The 20,249-nt window shown below is 37.2% G+C and overlaps 1 protein-coding gene across 5 annotated transcripts in view; it reads left to right on the forward strand.

Annotated features, from left to right (window-relative positions):
* FAM120B (family with sequence similarity 120 member B) overlaps positions 1-20,249 on the forward strand; it is a 57,126-nt gene that overhangs the window by 20,082 nt on the left and 16,795 nt on the right. For all 5 annotated transcript variants that reach the window (XM_072856299.1, XM_072856295.1, XM_072856297.1 and 2 more), the window contains exons 5-6: positions 1,188-1,360; positions 5,453-5,545. In XM_072856299.1, coding sequence (XP_072712400.1) covers positions 1,188-1,360; positions 5,453-5,545 — 266 coding nt within the window. The remainder of the gene's footprint in view (positions 1-1,187; positions 1,361-5,452; positions 5,546-20,249) is intronic.

Genomic DNA, 20,249 nt, shown 5'->3' on the forward strand with positions numbered 1-20,249 from the left:
GTAGCCTAGGGAGTGCAAAATACCAGATAGCTTTGATTTTTGTTCCCAAACTAGGACCTACTGCAGAGGAGTCCTACCAGCACAGTGTTTTGTGGAGAATGCGTGTGTCCTGGTTTCGGCTGGGATAGAGTTAATTTTCTTCCTAGTAGCTGGTATAGTGCTGTGTTTTGGATTTAGAATGAGAATACTGTTGATAACATACTGATGTTTTAGTTGTTGCTGAGCAGTGCTTACACTGGTCAAGGACTTTTCAGCTTCCCATGCTCTGCCGGGTGCACAAGAAGCTGGGAGGGGGCACAGCCAAACTGGCCGAAGGGCTGTTCCATACCACATGACGTCATGCGCAGTGTATAAACTGGGGGGAGTTGGCTGGGGGGCAGCGATCGCTGCTTGGGGATGGGCTGGGCGTTGGTCAGCAGGTGATGAGTGGTTGCATCACTTGGGGTTTTTTCCCCTGGATTTTGTTGCTCTCTCTCTCTCTTTCTCTTTTACTGTTTTCCTTCCCCCCCCCCCCGCATTATTAAACTGTTCTTATCTCAACCCACAAGTTTTCTCAATTTTGTCCTTCTGATTCTCTCCCCCATCCTACTGAGGGGGAGGGTGAGCGAGTGGCTGTGTGGTTTTTAGTTGCTGACTGAAGCTAAACCACAACAGCGTGTTTGCCAGCAAATGGCATAGGTGACCAGTTTGTTCATTAAGGCAGGTGATTATAAGGGATGCAATGCGAGGATCCTTCAAGGACTCCTGATACGCTAGCTCTAGGAGAGAGAGAGAGAGAGAGAAGAAACAGATATGGTTGTTTTCTGCTGAATCACTATTTTGTGATGAAGCTAACCTCATTTAATGCTGTGGATCCCCAAGGGAAAGGACACACTTGTAGGCAAACTGTTCTTGCAGAGGGTAAAAGCCTGATGTCTCAAGTTGTCTATATTGTTGTAACAATTGAATTCAGTCCACTCTGCTTAAACGTGCCTGTATTTGATACAATTTGTTTAAATTACAGGCCTTAATTTTTTTTTGTTAATTTTTTATTTTCAAATGCCAAGTTTTGTCAAATACATTTTATTTTCAACTCTGTGGTCCTTGCAAGTGCCAAGAGCAGATCAGTTGTTTCCTTTCAGATTGTAATGAAGTAGGCATGTTTTGTCTTGTTGCTGCCAAGATAAAATAATGGATTTCTTTTGTAGGTGGAACACCTAATTTGAAAACACTGTGGTTTGCCAAAGGACCTGACGTGGAAAAGCAACGGTATAGTACGTTTCTGGCATGCTTTCACCTTCAGGACAGGATGGAAGAGCTCCAAGCTCTAGAAGCACCTGTTGCAGCATTCTGCTGCTTGCTGGCCTATCTTATGATGCAGGTAACTGGGACAGTTGCTTTTTCTTCAGCTGTCAACCCTGATAGATGTGATTGACTAATAAACTGTTTCTTGCTAGCCTGTGCTGGATTTTTCTTTACTGTAGGCATAGTTGATCAAATATAATAGTACTGCATTACAGTATTTTTAATTACTCCATTTAACATGCATCATCCTGTTCAAGAAACACTTGGGGTTTTTTAGTAGTTAATCATAACTCTTGCATGCCCATGACAAAGCCCCTTGGGCAGTTTAAAAGAGAGAGTATAAACTGAGGGATTTCCCCTGCTTTTGGGGACCTGTTTGCAAATTAAAGCTTCTCTTTTTGTGTTTCCTTTGTGTTGTCAAAAGAAGACATTCCCTCAGGTGACTATACAGGCTGTGCAAACAGACAATATAAATATTTAGTCGGCTCTCACTACTTTTTCACACCATCTTGTCAATCTACTCAGTTTCAAGCCAGAACTGAGGATATGGCTCTTCTCATTAAATTCTGAGTAATAGGTGATCATTAGGTAGCAGTTCTGTTATAATTCCAAACATTTGGCAGCCTGCAGACTACCTTAATCGTAATAAAAAGGAACACAAGATTAAATACAATATTGCTTCATTATTTACATTTCTCTTAGATATGTAATATATTGTCTGTACTTGCCACCTTTCAAATGCTGATCTCGCAAGCAGATTTTCCTCTCTGAGGATGAGAAAATTATAATGCCTTTATCTAATCTGATAAGCTCTGTTGCACTTTTACTTACACTGAACTGCATTTTGTCTTTTGTTTTGCTTTTTCAGACTTTCCTCAATAACAAATTTATACTAGTGTGTGATACATGAAAACAAGTTCTCCCTGACTTTTCCTTTCTTTTCCCTTCATGCATGTTTGTTCAAACTTAGATGATGCATTGAGGAAGTACGTATGGGAATTATACAAATGAGCCATATAGCTCTTTTTTTTCTTTAATTTTTGTATAGCAGAATATAAATGGAAAGTTTTTTGAAGATGAAACTCATTAAACATTATTTCATGCCATGCGGTTTCAATTCAGCAAGATACGTATCGTACTTAGCTTTAAACATACTTTAAGGGTTTTCATATTTGGATATGAAGTCACAGATTCATTTATTTATCAGTTTTCACTGTTTCACTTATTTATTCTGCTATCCTGTACACCCTTTCATAGCATGATTACTAAATTATTTGAGAAGGGTTTCTTTAGTGGGGTTAAGAAGAGGCGTAACAGGACAGAACAGCTACAGAAATGTGGATTTACTGAGCCTTGACCACAGCATATTAATAAAATGAAAAAAAAAAAGCTTGTTAGGGGTATAGTTTTCAGAACTTATTATCCAATGATAAAAACAGAAATGAAAACAGTTTTGCAGCTCATGTTTTCAACAAGAATAATAGCAGAGAGATCATGCAAAGGGCTTAGTTTGATGGAAGGTTTTTCATGGCAGCGCCAGTTTGTCAACACCTATCCCGTTTTCCTGATTCTCTTCTGCCCTCTGAGTTGCACTGATACAGTCTACCCTGTGAACCAGACTAGAGCATTGATTTGGATTAAAATGTTTTTCATTGCTGAGTTGTTTTAAACTTTGGTTAGTTCTCCATTTGTTTTCTTGGGGTGTTTGAGAGGAAAACATGAGAGCAAGAGTGTCAGCAACCATGCTTTGAGCTGGCCATATTGCTTCCATTTGTTTTATAGCTGAGAAAACAATGCTGTCTAACTGTGGCCTAATTCTTGTCTTTACTTTACACTTTAGTCTTACATTTGTATTAGAGAGGAAAGGTGGATTGTTACCCCAAAGGTGATTTAAGTTGAGCAATTGTAGCTTGCCTTGAAGCAGGCTAAAATCATTTCCTTCAGCTCATGTGAGGGAGAAATAAACTTCTTAAAAATTTCATTACTTATCATTTAATCTAACCTAAAACTTAGGTTTTTGCAGGAACCAGCATACTGACCAACTCATCTGGCTTCCTCAAAATTTATGTGCAAGTATTTAATGAAAACTTCAGATGCTTTTTTTTTTAAAGTGAGAAAAAATTTCCAATAAGCAAAGATTAACTATATAAAGAAAGTGTCGATTTGAAGAGTAATCTTTTCAGTGAGGGTGCTTTTCAAATATCCTCCAAATTAACAACAAAAATAGTGAAAAAAAATACAAAATAATAGGTCTGTCTTTAAAGTTAGGAAAAGGAGTGAATGAGTTCAAATATCAAACTGTGGAGCCTCCAAAGAAAGGGGAGACTTCTCTTTCAAGCTCTCACAGTTTTGGAAGAAATCTGACAATGGAAGTGTGATAACTCACCAAGTTTGGTTACTGAATAAAATATTTCTCTAAAGAAGTGCTTTGATATTTGTAAGCATTTTGGCTGATCTGCTCTGTTGGGGGCATTTCCTTGCTTGTACTTGCAAGCAGTCTTTGACTTACTTTTCTTAGGACAAAATTGTGCAAGCATTAAGAATTGTTTTGTAGATGAAAGTCACTTTTTCTGTTACTGCAATGTATAAAATGTGCAGGTTTAGTAAACCTCTCTTGTTGCCATCTACACAAAGGTGACACCTGACTGAAATACAGGGTAAAGTAGGGCCATTATCAGATCTTAGCAGCCAGGTGGAGTTAATGAATACCAAGGAGCATTTTGAAAGCTTAAAACTTTTCTGATACCCCTCACATTCCTGTGCTTTATGCAAGTTCTAAAAGAGTCATAGAAGACAAAGTATTTTACAGTGGGATATGCAGCAAGGCCTGATTTAAAAAAAAAAAAAAGAAAAGAAATTTTCAATAGTGGTTGAATAATTTTTATCTTGAGGAGGAAAGAATGGATTAGTCCTCCTAAGCAAACAAATGAATGAAGTAATTATAGACAGCTTCTTAGTGTTTTTTTTCCTTTTTCTATTGATTTACATCATACTTTTTTGTTAATTTTTCTCTCCTTAATTTTTTCTGTCGCTTTTTGATTTTTAATAGCCTTAATAGAAACTCTTAATGGATTGAAATGGGAAATACACAACATTCCCTGAAAATCAAGCTGTTAAAAGAAAGGCAATGCAGAGTTTTAGGCAGCCTTTGAACAGTGCTGTAAGCCCACAATGCACGTTTCCACACTTTGCAAGAGAAACCTTCCCTCAAGTTCTAATTGATAAAGAATTGTAATGCTTTATGGATCTCACTGAGAGCCCTCTTTATAGCCTCAACATTTGCAACAGATATTTGGTCTTGGTGCACATGTATAATCTATAGTGTTCTTACAAGAGGAAGCAAGTGATCAGAACTGGACTGGTACTGTCAGGGAATCAGCCCAGCTGGTCTAGAGGTGCTGTCTTTCTACTGAGGTGACCATGTGCCTCTATAGAATCTCAGAATATTTTTTCACAACAGTAAATACCTCCATTCTCCCTTTTCTGCTAGAAGTATTAGAGTGAACTTTTACATCAATTTAGAATTTTTCTTTCTGTTTGCCCACTTGAACATTTTAGGTTTAGTTTTCTTATGGTTTTGAGTTCTTCCCACTTCAATATGTAACCTAAAAAACTAAAAGAATCCAAATATGTTTTGTTAAATCCTGAAATTTAGCTTAAAATAGGTAATTGAAATATTTTAGATTATTTTTAGAGTTTCCAACAAATAACCATGTAAGCATTTGAAAGAAATCCTAATGGTCATCACATCTGTAGGCTCATTGAGGTGTTTTTTATTCCGGGTCTTGATTATAAAGCAATTTTTATTTTTTTTTACATCTCATTTTTTAACTATGCTTAGTGTTATGGAGATGAAGAAATTTCCTGTTATTAAGAAACTCCAAGGGAAGAGGAGAAGGGAAAACACGAAGGGTGGGCATTTTGTTTGGTGTGTGGAAATCCACGTATATACACTATGCACAGGTATTGGGGTTTGCACTTCATTCAAGTTGTGAAAGTAAATATTTTGTTCCCTTTAAGTGTCTTTTCCTAGACGATGCATTCATGGTGCTCGTAACTTCATGAGGTCATGGATTTAAGTTTGATGTGCTTGAGCAGGAGGAGCCAATTTTCAGAAAGTTCCTCTTCAGAGCCTTCAGATAATGTGTTATATGTTCATCTGTTTTAGGTCAGTAGCCTCTCTCTGGAGGACTTAAATGCATTTTTGGCACTTGTGCTCTGCCTCAAGGGGAAGTCAGCTGCTCAACTGGCAGGTTTGCAGGTATGGACTGGAATAATTGAGTAACATAAAATGTTCACGATAACTTTGGGATAAATATTTTTGGGGAAAATTCTTCTGCATTAAGTTTTGTCAGGTACAGGAACTGACGGTCATGGTAAATATATAGCCTTTTAACCTTCTACAGTTCATATGGATACTTACATTTGTTAATCACATTAAAAAAAAAATAGAAAGGACATTTTCTAGTGGTTGAAGTCCTAGGGGTGAGCAAATTAGTCTCAGGTTTCTTCCTGACTTGGCTTCCAGACTTCCAGCTGATGGAAAATTTGTAATGGTGAATCCTGTCTTGCAACATTGCTTCATTCTTTTTTCCTGAGGAGGATAGTGTTTTGAGATATAAGTTGTATGAAAATCACTATATTAAATAAAGTTTGGTGTTACTACTTGTAGGAGAACATAACATAAACGCAACCAGAAGAAATGTCTTGTTACCTAATGTGGCCCACTGTAGTGAAGACCTTTTGGATCACTCTATTCTGTAATTATTCAGGAGTTATTTTTAAAATTTTTATATACTCTGTGCAAATCTGATTTTTTTCTTTCCTATCTTCTTGAATCCACATGTGGAAAAGCAGGTTCCTAGATGGTTATTGCAGTAGAACCTTCTAAATAGTTCTTCTTGCATATGTAATTATACAAGAGTATTTTCAATCTCATAGCTTGAGATTGTATTCAAAGTATTAGCAGTGTACAGCACAGACTGCACATGGCAATGGCTCTTTGAGTTGTGGATTTACTTAATAGGAAGGGAAGGGTTTAGAAATGGTTGGAACCTTAACGTATCTTCACTCTGAAAATCTTACTTATATTTCCAATAAATTCTCTGTTACTTTGAACAGCCCATGTTAGAGTTTTAAAAGTACTTTTTGCTGATAGCAAGGTAAACCAACCACTCCTGTTACTATCCATTGGTTGCTAGTGCACAGGGACCAAAATAACAAAACCAGTGTGATTCCAGTTTCATTATTTGATTCATTATTAACAGATAAAGTCCAGCCTCCTATCAATTTTTTCGGAATTCATCACAAGTTTGTTCTGCAGCTGATCAAGTGTTAGATCTGTGTAACAAAAAGGAAGCAATGAGATGAAGGCAATATGGAAAACAGCAAAAATGTAGGATTTATTTCTGTCAAAGACATTATTGCACATAGAGGTGCACTTAACATTGAGAGTATCATTTTATCAAGTCTGTTGTGGCAGTCATTCAGTAAAAACATCAAGGAAGCCAAGCACAAGCAGGAAGTGTTGAAACAATTTGTTTATAGGTGCACTTACAGGTACTATCCTGTAAGTTTCTAAAGTGCTTGGAAGTGTATTCCGTTTGCATTAGATGTCTTTGTGTGATTCATTTGTGTTGTGGTTCTATGAAATTATAAATCTAAGTGTTGCATCCAAACACATAATATTAATCAATGTATACTACTTATCAGCAGTCAATCTACTAACTCAAAGTTGCTCAGAAAATGTTGTAACTTTCCCAGAAAGCTTATGGCAGATCAGATAGTGTCTGCTCTTCCACTGTTGACATAAAAGTACCTGAAACATGAAGCTGGTCTTTCGCTGTATCATGTATTACTATGAAGCGACAGTATGTTGTTGGAATTGACTTACGCATGCTATTGGCAGGTACTTTCCAAAGTTACATCCCTCTGCTGCTTATGTTAGCACTTCATGCACTGACGCATGATGCCGCCTGCTGTGCTAAAAAACAACAAAAGATTCATATAATGCAGTTGAAAGTTTTGTATCAGGCTATTTTGTAGAGCGCTTCCTTACTGTCTTACTCTATTGAAATTCGCAGTAGTGCCTTTGGTAGTAGTTTGAGCCAGAATAAATCCCACTGAAGAGAATAGTGAGGAAAGATTTTGGCCTCTTTCCCTTCTGAGGTTGTGAATAGGTGAATAACAGTTTCAAAACTTTCCCCTGTTGCCTTCAAATTAACCTCCCTTCCTGTGTTTTGATGATCTGGATCTCCCAGTGGAAAATAGTTGCTGTTTCTTAGCTTGTTGTGTATCTCTGACTTGTCAAGCTATATCAAGAGAGGATGTTATGGTGTATTAATTGCCATAAAAATACTTTTTTTTCTTCATATATAAGCCACCTGCAATTTTGTGGTAGCACCAGGATCAATTTGAAGATTCGTATGAGGTTAATCTCACTTCACAGGAAGAGTAAAAAATGGTCTGTTTCTTGTTTCTGTGCTTCTGAAATGTGGTGTGTAGATGAACTTAATAATGTCCTGTGAATTTTCTCTTGGAAGGGCAGGAGGCTAAACTCATAGAATATCTTATATAAATATTCTAAAAATAATGATCAATAAAGCAAGCTTTCTGAGCATTGTAATTCAAGCATCTCATTTTCAAGTTTTCATCTCAGAATAGCTTAAACTGGTTTTACTCATTACTATGTTTATTTAGTAGTTTTACAAAATTGAGTTATGCTGTTATTTTAGTAGTTAGTAAATAGGGTATCAATAGGTATTTAACAGCTTAATTTTCCAGGTATTTGTGTTTAAAATTTAAGGATTCAAGTGCAATGAATGACACTAGTACATAGCTAATTAATATATGGGTTTTATAGTAGGAAAGCAGAGGAACAGAGTTTAATCTGTTTACCATACTTTTTTTTCTCCACTGAGGAGTTAAAAGTGGTCCCTAGAAACAACTTAATAACAGAGCTTTCAAGGAAGTTATGTTAAACTTAGTTAGCATCTGCAAAATTTTATGAAAATGTTTGCTCATTTGCAATTTTGGACTTAATACTATATTGTAATTTTAACTGTAGAAAAAGTGTTTACTCCTTGTAAACAGTTCTGTGAAGAACACTGATTTGATCAAAAAAAATTGCTCTATTTCTGCAAAGGGGTCCATTAGCAAATAAGTTTTAGCAGAAGAAAACTTAACTTCCACTGTGAAGTATGAGAGAAAATGTAAATAGAGCCTGTTGTTCTGATAGGATGAAGAGAACTTTTCAGCCTTCACTTTCAAATCTGCTTTCTGATATGCTATCCATATTTCATAGTTAATGAGATCCATAAACCCACAAATTTATGAAACAGAAATGTCCATGGTTTGAATAAAGTGGGTTAAAGCTATAAAAAATATAGTTTATCCTATGCGGAAAGAAGGCGGGCTGTGGACATATAACTAAAATGCACATTATGTTATTCTCAGAAAGTAACTATTTAATGTTTATACATGAAGATTTGATTATTTTTCAAGATCGATGGTTTCAAAATACCAAAATGTGCACATGATAGAGAAGAGATTTTATATGTTCTTTTTCTCATAAGTTTTTTTCTAGTTTCCTTGTGCCCCCCTCATATGGTAGATTAACGTTCTGCTTTGCCCAGGCCTCCCGTAGAGCTTATACATAAGGTCAGAATTAAATTTTGGACCCCAGGTTGCCTATTTCCCTTCTTTCTATTTTAATCTGTTGTGCGGTTTTGGCAAAAAGCCCAGAGAGCCGTCAGTCTAACTTTGAGGCTATCATGGAGAAAAAGAGGCACCAGCAGTCATGCTTGCAGTCTTGTTTCTTATATTGTACTGGCCATGGTTGTTTACAAGTGCAATTGTAGATCATCTTTCACCTGTAATGCATGTAAAATACTGCCCAAACAGGAGAGGCCCTAATGACTTATAAACACAAAGACATTTTTTCTACGATTTCTCTAAATATGTGAATATGTGAAAAATTTGTATTGGAGGTGTAAAGTTGTGAATCACATCTTTTCTGAAAGTTGTGGCCAAAGATGAGATGGGAAAAATTGGTTAAAAAGGAAATACACCTGGAAATTAGTAGATGACATTTGCGTCCTGTTAAATGCTTTTAAAAAGTAAGTGAAAAGTATGTCAGAAAATATGAACTCAAAGTTAGTAGCAGATGCATGGGCTGACATACACATCACTGCTGGAATTTATGGCATTTGCAAGCTCTTTATAGCTTTGCCGTAAAATATCCAGTTATGCCTTAATATCTGCTTTGGAGTAATTACATCTTTTGTACCACCCGTAAAAGGAACAGTTTGGCTGTCTATGCGGTATAAGAAAGTCAAGCACTGAAGTGTATTCCTTCAATTTTTCAAGTGCTTTCCGTTATTTAAAAGTATTACTGATACGAAATGAGCACAGTCATTTTAGATCTTAAATTATAAGCTCCAGAGAGTCTTTGCAATTTGATTGCAAATGAACTTTCACAAAATACATATTAAGTATTACTTAATTAGCTTTTGGAATAATAATAATAAAAAATACTCAGCAACTAGTTAACTAGTTTCACAGGCAGAAGTAGCTTTAGCAAGAATTGTAGTTGCATGGAACCTTCAAATATTTTCCGTTGTACAGTGTCATGGAAGCAGAATTAGCTTGGTAATAGTATTATACCAATATTACACAAGATATTTTCTCTGAATATTTTCCTGAGGGATATTTAGCCACATGCATGCAAAAAAGCAGTATGTTTTAGAGTAGAGTGTAGGTATCTTGGTTAGGGTCCCACAAACTTCAGAAGGATGTTGCTAAATCTATTCTGTATTTTTAAACTCGGTATTCTTTCTCCCTTGCCATGCAGACAGAAAAGCATAAATAATAACCAGATTCTGAACATTCCAGAATTTCAGTCTTCTGACCTATTTGGCAAGCCAAGCTACACTTGTCAACACTATTAGATGTGATACTTTTCAGACAGACTCCAAACAGGCTTTATGAGCTATCTATATTTTTCAAAATATAATTGTTTAAAAAAAATCCTTTCTTCCCCAGGGAGTGTATGTTTATTGTGCCTGTGTGATTGTTTCCTAATAAATATTTGCTGGAAGTCTAACTGGATTGAGGAAAACATAAAATACAAGTAAGAATATTGTAAAGATCTCAAAGATAAACCTCTCTGACATAGGACCTGCTTCTGTGACATATGTTGGTATTAACTAAAGTGGAATTTGGGTGCATTCCCAAATGCTTTACTGAATTGAGGCTTTATAGTCCCACCAAATTTGCATCTGTCAAAAGTGTTTTTAAAATGATAGGTGAGACTGTAACTGGCAGGGGGTAGGGAACAGGAGGGATTGAGGTGGTTTACTGATCTTGGAATTGCTTCCCAGCCCATTCTCTCATCTGCAGTATTCAGGTTTTCTCAGTGTTCTGGGCTAATCTGGAACAGAAGTCAGCAGTACGGGATGTGATTGCAAGCTGAGATTGGTTCAGTCCCTGTTCAACCTCAGAAATATAACTTTCTTCTCATTTCCTCAAGATAGTCTTAAATAAACTAATCCAAACAGAAACAGTTCAAGTCTTTCAGCAGCTAAATTAGTTTTGGTTTAAAACATTAAAAAAAATTACATGATTAATCAAGAGAAAGTTGCGTCAAAGGAACCTGCTTATATTAAATCTGTATATTAAGGCTGAATGTATTCAGGCTTCCGTCCTCTGCTTTTTTCTTAATAGCTGTGTTTTGGCCTCCCGGGCCTGCATGCCTAGTTTAGTACCGCAGAACCTATTTATTTTCTCTAATGACTTTGAAGTGGTGGGTATGGCTCCCCCATTCTGTTACTGAGAGTGAAGTATTGCATTTGCATGGATCAAGCATTAGTGCAAATACAATTAGGTCTCAGGAGCTGAAGTTAGTCACTGTTTACAGTATTTTTTTGAAAGTCTCATCTCTAAATCTGTTCCTATTTTCATAATCATCTTTTGAAGTTCAGAAGAAATTCAAGTTTTCTTGGTCCTGTTGCATGGACAACTGGCTCTACCTTTCTTTGCTGCTGTTGGTTCATAAACATATTAAAAAAAACTTTCTTAGCCTAACATACTCAACTTCCAGACAAGATTGCTGTTCTGCCCTGCTCTCCTCCATTTTCTTCTTTACCAAATTGGGTATATTTATTAGTATTATTAGAGTCTGTTTCCCTGAACATTTTTTACATTTGACATAAGCTCAAGTATCAGAATTCACATAACTGTGTGAATTCTGTTATGTGTCACTGGCACAAACACAAACCCCAGCATGACTAGATCAGCTCTTCTACCTTCTGAGAAAAGTGTGTTCATTTAGTTGGACGCAGTTAGCTTACAGAGAAAGTCTTGAGCAAGTTTTTGAGCAAGGGCCTTAAACTAGATGATTCATATTCCTTTCCGTGGAAGACAATCTTGCATTTTTCTCCATAATTGTATAAGTTTGCTCTGCTTTTCTGTGAGTTTTCTCATTTACTGCCCTGTAGCTCTTTAGGGAGGTTTCAACAGCAAGGAAATAGGAGCAATATTTCAGTTATAAAATGCTTTTAGGCTTTATATAGCATAAAGAATTTTTCGTGATGTTTAAGTTAAAAGACACTCTGGAATTTCAGATAACAAAATTACTGTTAATTTTTAATCCATGCTCAATAATACTGCAGAAGGTGAAATGTATTTATTGGTAGTGAGAGTAATAAACCTCTCCCAAAATATTAAGTAAACTGACAGCTTTGAAAAAGTCAGAGATAACTTATTACAGAGAGGGCAAATAATTTCTGGTATCAACTGACATTTTCCTGCCAAGCTCATGTTGGTCAAAGTGTACGTTTACTCATGAGATAAATAGTTTTCACTTCCTTGCATATTGTATGTTAGAAAGAACAAGCAGTACACGAGGGTTGGAGGTGGTGTTTGCATGGCGTAGGTGGGGTTGCTCTCCATTGCCTTTAAGGGCTGACCTGTGTCCCCACAGGGCAGGTGACGTGCAGGGGCTGGAGCCGGGGAGGGAAGGGAGCGTGCCATCAGGAAGCGGTGGCACGCGTGCACCTGCCTGTCATCTGCTCAGGGCTGCCTGCACCTGCCTGCGTGCCCCTGTCACGCCTGAGCAGGAATGCAAGCTGCACATCTGTCTAGGCTTTCCCTGGAGAAGCAGATGGCTATGTGTAACTTTGGAGAAGCAAAACTGTTTTCTGAAATGACCTAAGGAGCCATTTATAGGTGGATGGAGAAAGAAGATAAAACAAGCCTTTAGGCATATGGTTACAGTGCTTTGTAGGAGGTACTGGAATTTTTCAAATTACTGTCGTAGAAATGTTCATCTTGAAGATATCAGAAACAGCCAGGCTAACCAAGAACTGATTTGTTCCCTTTCTTTTCAAGTGTATTCTTGATTGACATTATCATTGTCCAGGGGTTAAAAGTCAAGATGGTGTCCAGTTCCTATCTGTTGCTTCCTCTATGATTTTGGTCAAATTGTTCAGTTCTTTCTTGTATTTTAGTTCTTACGTGTAACACTCATGCACCAGTAGTCTCAATAATAGAAGTTCTTTAGCCAAAAGTGCTGTATAAATGTGAATTTTTAATATATTCTTAACATTAATATTGATGTTGCGTGTATATTCTCCTCCCCTTCACCTTTATTTTGGGATTATTTCATTTGACGTTCACCGAACAATAGCTGAGATGTGGTTAGAGGAGGTTTTTATGAAGAAATGGAGCTGTATTAAGAGAAAAGTGATACATGTACATTATAACATCCCTTACCAGTGTTATATCTTAGCACCTCAAAACATCATCACTCGTTAAGACAATTCTATCCCAGTGTTATAAGCGAGGAAACAACACACAGGGACAATAAACACCAGATTTGTAAAGGTGGTTGTGTGTTACCTCCAAACAAAATTGGTGATTTATGGGGAGATTTAGTTATTGTTTAGGAATCTAATCAGCGTGTCTAGTGTCACACCAGCACTAGTAGGAAGCATGTGCACATTAACTAAAAAAGTATATTACATTCAGCTAGACTGCTACATATTCCTCTGATAGATTTAAAAGAAGAGACATTCAGTTCCTTGCCAAATACAAAATTATGTATGTATTGGTTTTAGCAAGGGTGGTTAATGCATACCTAAGTATCGTTTCCTATTTAGCAATAGTTTTCTATTTACTTTCTGCGTATATATACAGAATATATATATAGGATACAGAAATACATCTTGGCAGAAAATATTTCTGTGCTAGGACTGAAGTTCCATAAGTTCCTACTAAAGTCAATGAGAGCTTTACTACTGAATTTAATAAAAGCAGAGCTATGCCAATACACTTTTGAAAAACAATCCCTCAGTCTGCTCAGTGTTATTTTTTAGCAAAACTATACAATTGTATGTTGTATTTGTACACTGAGGCTTCAATACCACAGAGGCATACTTCAGTCTAGCAACAATGGCAAGTAATATTTTTCAATTATAGGAAGCTGAAAGTGTAGTAGTTCTGCAGGAAGTTTATTCTGGCACAGCACCTTGTGCCAAAAAAAAAAGGTACCTTTTGTTTTAAAATGGCTGTGGATCAGTTCCTGAGGCTGGAACGTCAGTGAATGCTTATTTCATCAGCAGAGGGCCTGCAGAGTCCAATGCTGGCTGAAGTGCTCAGATCCCAAAGTTTGGCTTATTACAGAGCATGCATTTTCTTTTAAACAGCATTCTTCTCCATGTTAAGTACACCTTTAAAAATGGCCAAGTTGTTCTCACATAAACTGTTTCCCTATTTTATTCAATTTGCTCTGACATAGTGCTGATACAAGAAAATGTAGAATACTATTACATGTAAGTAATGTTCTTTTCTTTAAAGCCTTTATTCATAGTCGGTCTGGAATAGCTCAGAAGACCATCTTTATGCAACAGCTGTACGCACCAAACAAGGATTCTCTAATTTCACTGTATGTGTTCATCTAAACTACAGCGTGGGGTTGATGTTCTTGTGCTAGAAGGTAGCAACTTTCAAGCCCTGTATGGCAGTTTTCCATTCCAAAAGAAATAAGTGTTCTGGAAGTGGATACTCTATTGCAGCTTAATTACAAATCAGTTCGTAGTATCTTGAACATACCTGATCACAGGTTGCAGGTTGGCAGTTCCTTTCATAGGTCGTCTGAGATACTGCTGCATTGATTCATGGTTCGGTTTGTCTTTGACCTCGGGATTGTCATGAAATGGAAGCAGACCAGTTCTTTTCTTCCTCAACCTGTGGACTTAACACCTGGAAAATTCCTTAGCCAGAACTGTTTACCTTGGACCATTTAACTTCAAAAGGTGAACCTTAGTATCAACAATCTTATTGTGCAGCTGCTTTGCAATACAAAGAAACCCTAGGAGAAAAAACAAAAAAACCCCAAAACAAACAACAAAACCTGTATTGCCCTGGCAAACAGTATTTATTCTCCTGGAATTCTCTATACTAGCCATCTTGGTTCAATGACAGTTTTATTTGAAGAGCTTATATACCAGACATGACTTTAGTAACAGTTGTCATAATGTTTCTGGAAGCTGCAGAGCTTCAGACATACTAAATTTTGCCTAATCTAATTCTGCTGAAGTTCACTGTTTTTTCTGTTGGTTTCAGTGGGTAATAGATCAGGCCCTTAAAAAGTATATACTCAAAACAGCTTAAGAGAGGGAATGGTCATACATTAGGACAATTAAGTAGATCTGAACATCTACTCTGATTCTGGGGAGAAAAAACCAAAGCTAATTTTTAAGCTTGGCTAATTAAGCCTTGGACAGTTTAACAGTGAACTCCCACCTGTGAAAATTTCTTTGTAGTCACAATGATGTCTTAATCCACAGCAACAGTTTCACAGTACACTGTGAAAAATGTCCACAAGATACTCCACCAGACAGCAGCACACTGAGCAGTTGCATGCCTAACCCAGCTATCATTTGCGAACATCATCTGCGGCTGTGAAAGGACACACTGCATTAGCAAAGGTAGCCAAGCACACTCTGCTGAGTAGTTGTGTTGGTGGCAGAACTTCTACTCCTAAAACTTCATTCCATGGACCAGTCCTGTGATTAAACAAAGGGAAAGGGCTGGGGTAAGGTGTGGATAAGGACTTTAGATCAAGAGTATGGTCAAGATGCAGGTAGTGGCAAATGAAGCCCCTCATTTTAAAGATTTTGGTAAAGGAGCTAGTCAGTGTAGAGTACAGAAATACATAGTGAGTGTCAGAAAGTAAGGCAGTGGAAGAAGTTTGATCTTTGAAGGCTTACATGGAAAGTTACTGGAACTAAGAGAGGGAAGTGACCTTTTGTATGGTTTTTAAATTTTTTTCCGTGTCCCCTAATAACTTTTGAATATGTTGGCTAATTTCAGCCACGTTTGACAGAGCTGTAGGAGTCCCTGAGAGAAATAAGTTACTGTCGATTGTTTTAAATAGACAGCTGGGGAGAAGGGGAAGGCACTCTAAATTGCCCAACAGGAGGAAGCTTTAATGTGACATCACATTATTAGGCATCCATGTGAGAGGGAGGCGTTGCTACAGGCATGGGGAAGAATTTCAGATAATTACTGAACCATTTCAGATGCCAGTGCCATAGCACATACAGGAGCCCATCAGTTCCTGGTGCAGATGTACCAGGAGTCTGTCAGCAGTTTGTCCCCCATCAGGGACAAACTTCATTAATTGCAAGGCAGATGGAGCTACCAATACTTCCCCTTCTCATAATTCCACAACATTTAACTAATGTATAAAAAAAAAAAAAAGGAAAGAAAATGTGATCATAAGAGTTTTCAGAGTCCCAAATAAATAAAATACATTTTGCTACCAAATAAATCCAGTATTATCTATGTGAGGGAAAGGGAAAGGTGAGGAAGTTCAAAGATAAGTATGTCACCAAAACCAAGAGCATGTATTTAAGACAGTAAAAATTAAAATCCTAATGAATCCATTCACTTTTATAGAAAGGATGTGGCTGCTGGCTGGGCTACAGTCAGATGGTTAGCCTGATGACTATAATTCAAAATTTATTCAAATGTTCGGTAAATGTCACGTATATTATGGACTGTCATTAGCCCAGTAATCATTTAGATCAGAGTTGAGAAGTTGTGGCTAAAATAAGAAAAGTAATGTTATTTTAAACTTTTTTGCAGGTGCTAGTGTGCTGTCCATTACATAACTGTGTACAAATAAGCTGAAGGGGCTAAACTTTTTAACTGGTGATATTCATCATCACAGAAATGTCATTTATGCTGGGTTTTGTTGTAGATACAATTAAGAGCTCTGATAAAGGCTGATATTTTTGAAAATTAAACAAGAAATGAGAAGCAATCTTTTTGTAACTGAAGGAGATTTTTATCTGGTTGCAGATTGGTTAGCAGTAGTACTTTTGTGTTATTTTGTAGGGTGCTTAAAGGTAAAAGCAATTTTTAAGATTTTTTTAGGTTGACTTCATTGGAGTTTTTGGCTTAATGTAAATAACAGTGTTGTTCCACAGAGAGGTATCATTTTACATCAAACTCCTGATAAAACCCAGTAAATAAACTTTCCTCGACGTATAAACACTAAACAATTGGGTTGTTTACTGCTAAATATTTACTGGGAAGCCTCAAAAGTGTTTAAAAACTGGTTCTTCTAGTTTCTGTTGCAGCAGATGCCCTCATAGGATCTCTCTTCAACCCCATTTTCCTTTGCACACACCGTGTTTAAGCAGGAAGAGCTTAATTTAAGCTGTAATCTTTTATCAGAATAAACCTTAGTCGTGTTTTCAAAATACTGGTGCTCCTCTCCCCGCTCAGTTTGACAGGTCAAGGAAGCAGGTGATGTACTGCACTCCCAGCAGCCTATTGCTTAAAGCTGACTGATGCCAAGTAAACGTACTGTTTTACCAGCCCATCTCTGTAGGATAACACTCCTTAAATTTACCACCATTGCATCAGTTTAGGTTATCTTTGCTCAAGAACAGAGCATATAGCTCCAGTGCACAGTGTTTTAGCATCTTTTGACAACTCACACTGGGAATTTTTACTAATGGCTGAAGGCAGGAAGATCTGGAATTCAAGAAAGGACTCTGTCTTTTGGTTGAAAGAATTTGTTTAGTGATACTTTCCGTTGCAGAGAATTTAACTTTAGTGAAGTTGTTGTCAGTTGAGAGTTCATCTCTTTCTGTTTGGAATACAATGTGCCTTACATCTCCCAGGCAAAGCTAAGCCTTACTGTTTTAATGACAAGTTCCTGAGATAGGATCTACCTGCTGCTTTTATTGCTCAAGCATAAATTGCCTATGGTTAAATATTTGATCATTTAAGATACAGGTGGGTTTGGGGGAGGTAATGTAAGAAGTAGTATACTGATAATATACTGACTGAGTTCAAATGGATCTAAAAAGAACCGGTTAAACTAGGAAAGTACTCAGATTTTGATCACCATCACTTGAATTCCAGCAGCTTACTGCTTGGGTCAAATTTCATAGATTTTTAATTATTGTTCTTCAACTGATTAATTTTAACTAGAAATTAGCAAATACTAACCTGTCCTTGAGTGTTGCGTCTTCCTTTTTATAACAGAAACAGGTATGTTCTTTAGAGGGTGGGGGCGAAATGCCTTATGTAATTTTTAAGTTATTTCTTTTTAAATTTATATTTCAAAATGTTATGCATAGTTATATCTTCTGTATTCAGCTCAACCACAGGAATAAGGCAACAGATTAGGAAAAAAATGAAATGCATAAGAACAACTTTAGCCTAAGTAACAATTATTAATACAAATTTTTTTCATTGAAAAAGTGTGTCCTCAGAATGTTGTTGAAAATCCTACTAAAGGAACCAGTTCTTAAATGAAGTGTAGTATTTAGTGCATTGAGATACAGATGATGTGTAAAGTAGCACAAGTAAAGAACTGTAAAATTATTATCATATCTTTACCTTTCTCCTTGGTTTCTAGAAACGAACATAGCGAGGCGGCTTTGCTGGTTGGTATGGTTCTGGCCTTCATTTGTGTCTGCTGACATCTGGCATGTTTAGATACTTGCCCTCACATTTCAACTGTGGTAGAACCTGTTCATCCTTTTAACAGAATTTGAACCCTCTAAACTCCATAGAGTAGAGTGGTGAAAGAGTTGTGGGGTCTTTTAGTATGTTCCTGAAAATAGGTTGTGCAGCTTTCAAAGTGCATAGGATAAAGTTTACACCTCTATCAAAAAATCACTTGTGAATCCACAAAGATGACTCAGAGGACTAGTAGTATTTCCTTAAAACATAAAGGTATTTTTACATCCTGATTATTTTTTAATTATTATTTATTTAGATGTAATTTGAAATTGAAATTTGCAATACCAGATCAATGTATTTTTCTTCCTGTAAGTAAAAACTCTTCAGCAGGATATACAGTCTCTGGGTCTAGATTTGCAAATTGCTCCTGTGAGCAAACACTTTCCTTCTTTCTGTGGTCAGTGAGGATGCGCACGAGCACAGAGATCAGCCTGAACTTGTGGTCCACGGGCTAAAGCCCTATGTTTCTAGAGCAGAAAAAGGCATGTTATGAGATAAGTCTATGATGATGGCTCTTCTAGCAAAGACATTTCTCAAGTTGTTAGAAAAAACCATTATACATTAGTGACGTGGGTGCTGTAGCACTTCTCTCGCTCTTTTCAAGTGGGCTTACCCAGTTCGGCTCAGGCCTTCTAAGCATGATATCAGTAACCTCTGCTGCAATGATACTAGAGAACTGTGAACTTTGAGTTCTCTTCTCAGTCTTCAGTTAATGTTGGCAAATAGGAGAAGTAATCTTGTTCCCCAAACGCTGAGAGGGTGGGGAGCTGCTGTTGGTAGGAGCAGCAGCAGGGGCACAGCGCAGGCAGCTGGTGCAGGAGGAGCAGTTCTCACGCACTCCCTGTCTCTCTCACACAAATGTCATCAGCTGGCGGGAGGAGTAGCAGCAGCGGGATCACAGGGGTGTATCTCACATGATTCACTGGGGTCCCGAGTTTATAAAAATAGTAAAAAGAACAGACACCATTTCCAATAAGAAGTAATCTCTAGGGTGTAATGCCCTGGAAGGCAAGCCTTCTTTTCTTTTGGAATTTTCCACTTCTCCTCATCGTGACGTCTTTGCATTGCAGACACCGAGCACTTGTGAGCATTCCCATGGCAAAACAAGTCTGTGGTTTGCCATGTGCACAGGCTCATTGTTATAGACTCACTGTGCCTTCATTTTCTTTGTTTTTCATTGCCAAACTGGCAATAGAAAATAGAAACTACCCTTTAGTGAATGTATTTCCTGTCTTATTAAAATAAAGAAATCACTGTTGATAGTTCTTGCCTTGGTCTTGCCAATATTGATTTCCATTAAAAAAACAAGCCTTACCTGATATCCACACACACCACCACCCTCCCCTCCCCCCCCAATACTTTAGTGCTTTAGGAAAGATCTAGATTAATACCCCTAGACAGTGAAGTCTTGTACCTGTAAAACCTGTCACCAGCAACATTATTTTATCTTTTTAACCAGTATGTCTCAAGTGTAGTTGAAAAGAGCACAGCTAGGGTTGTATTGGCGGCTCAGACTTCATACTCACTTAGGCAGAAGTAACAGCATCAATGATAGTACTACACCGATCTCCAGCTTGAGGCAGCACTTCAAATCCTCTTCTGTATTTTACTATTTTGTGCGTCACCATCAAAAGCAAAATTTTTCAAATTCTTGTTTAGACACTTGTTCTGCAAATACGTATGCATTTGTTTTGCACTAACTTGAATAACATCACTGAAGAAAGTTGGGTTAATCCCATATTTGTGTTGGGTCTATGCTTAGAGTTTTCAGAATAAAATAAAGATATAAAAGCTTTATTTTAAGATTTATGGCCCAGATGGCACCCAGCATCCACATATAGTATTAGTAATCTGTTCTAACAGCTGTTTTACATCCTTGGTACCAGTGGAATTAAAAAGGACAGTAAAAGTGTCTTTGT

Source organism: Ciconia boyciana, chromosome 3 (genome assembly GCF_034638445.1).
Source record: "Ciconia boyciana chromosome 3, ASM3463844v1, whole genome shotgun sequence".
Taxonomy (NCBI): Eukaryota; Metazoa; Chordata; class Aves; order Ciconiiformes; family Ciconiidae; genus Ciconia; species Ciconia boyciana.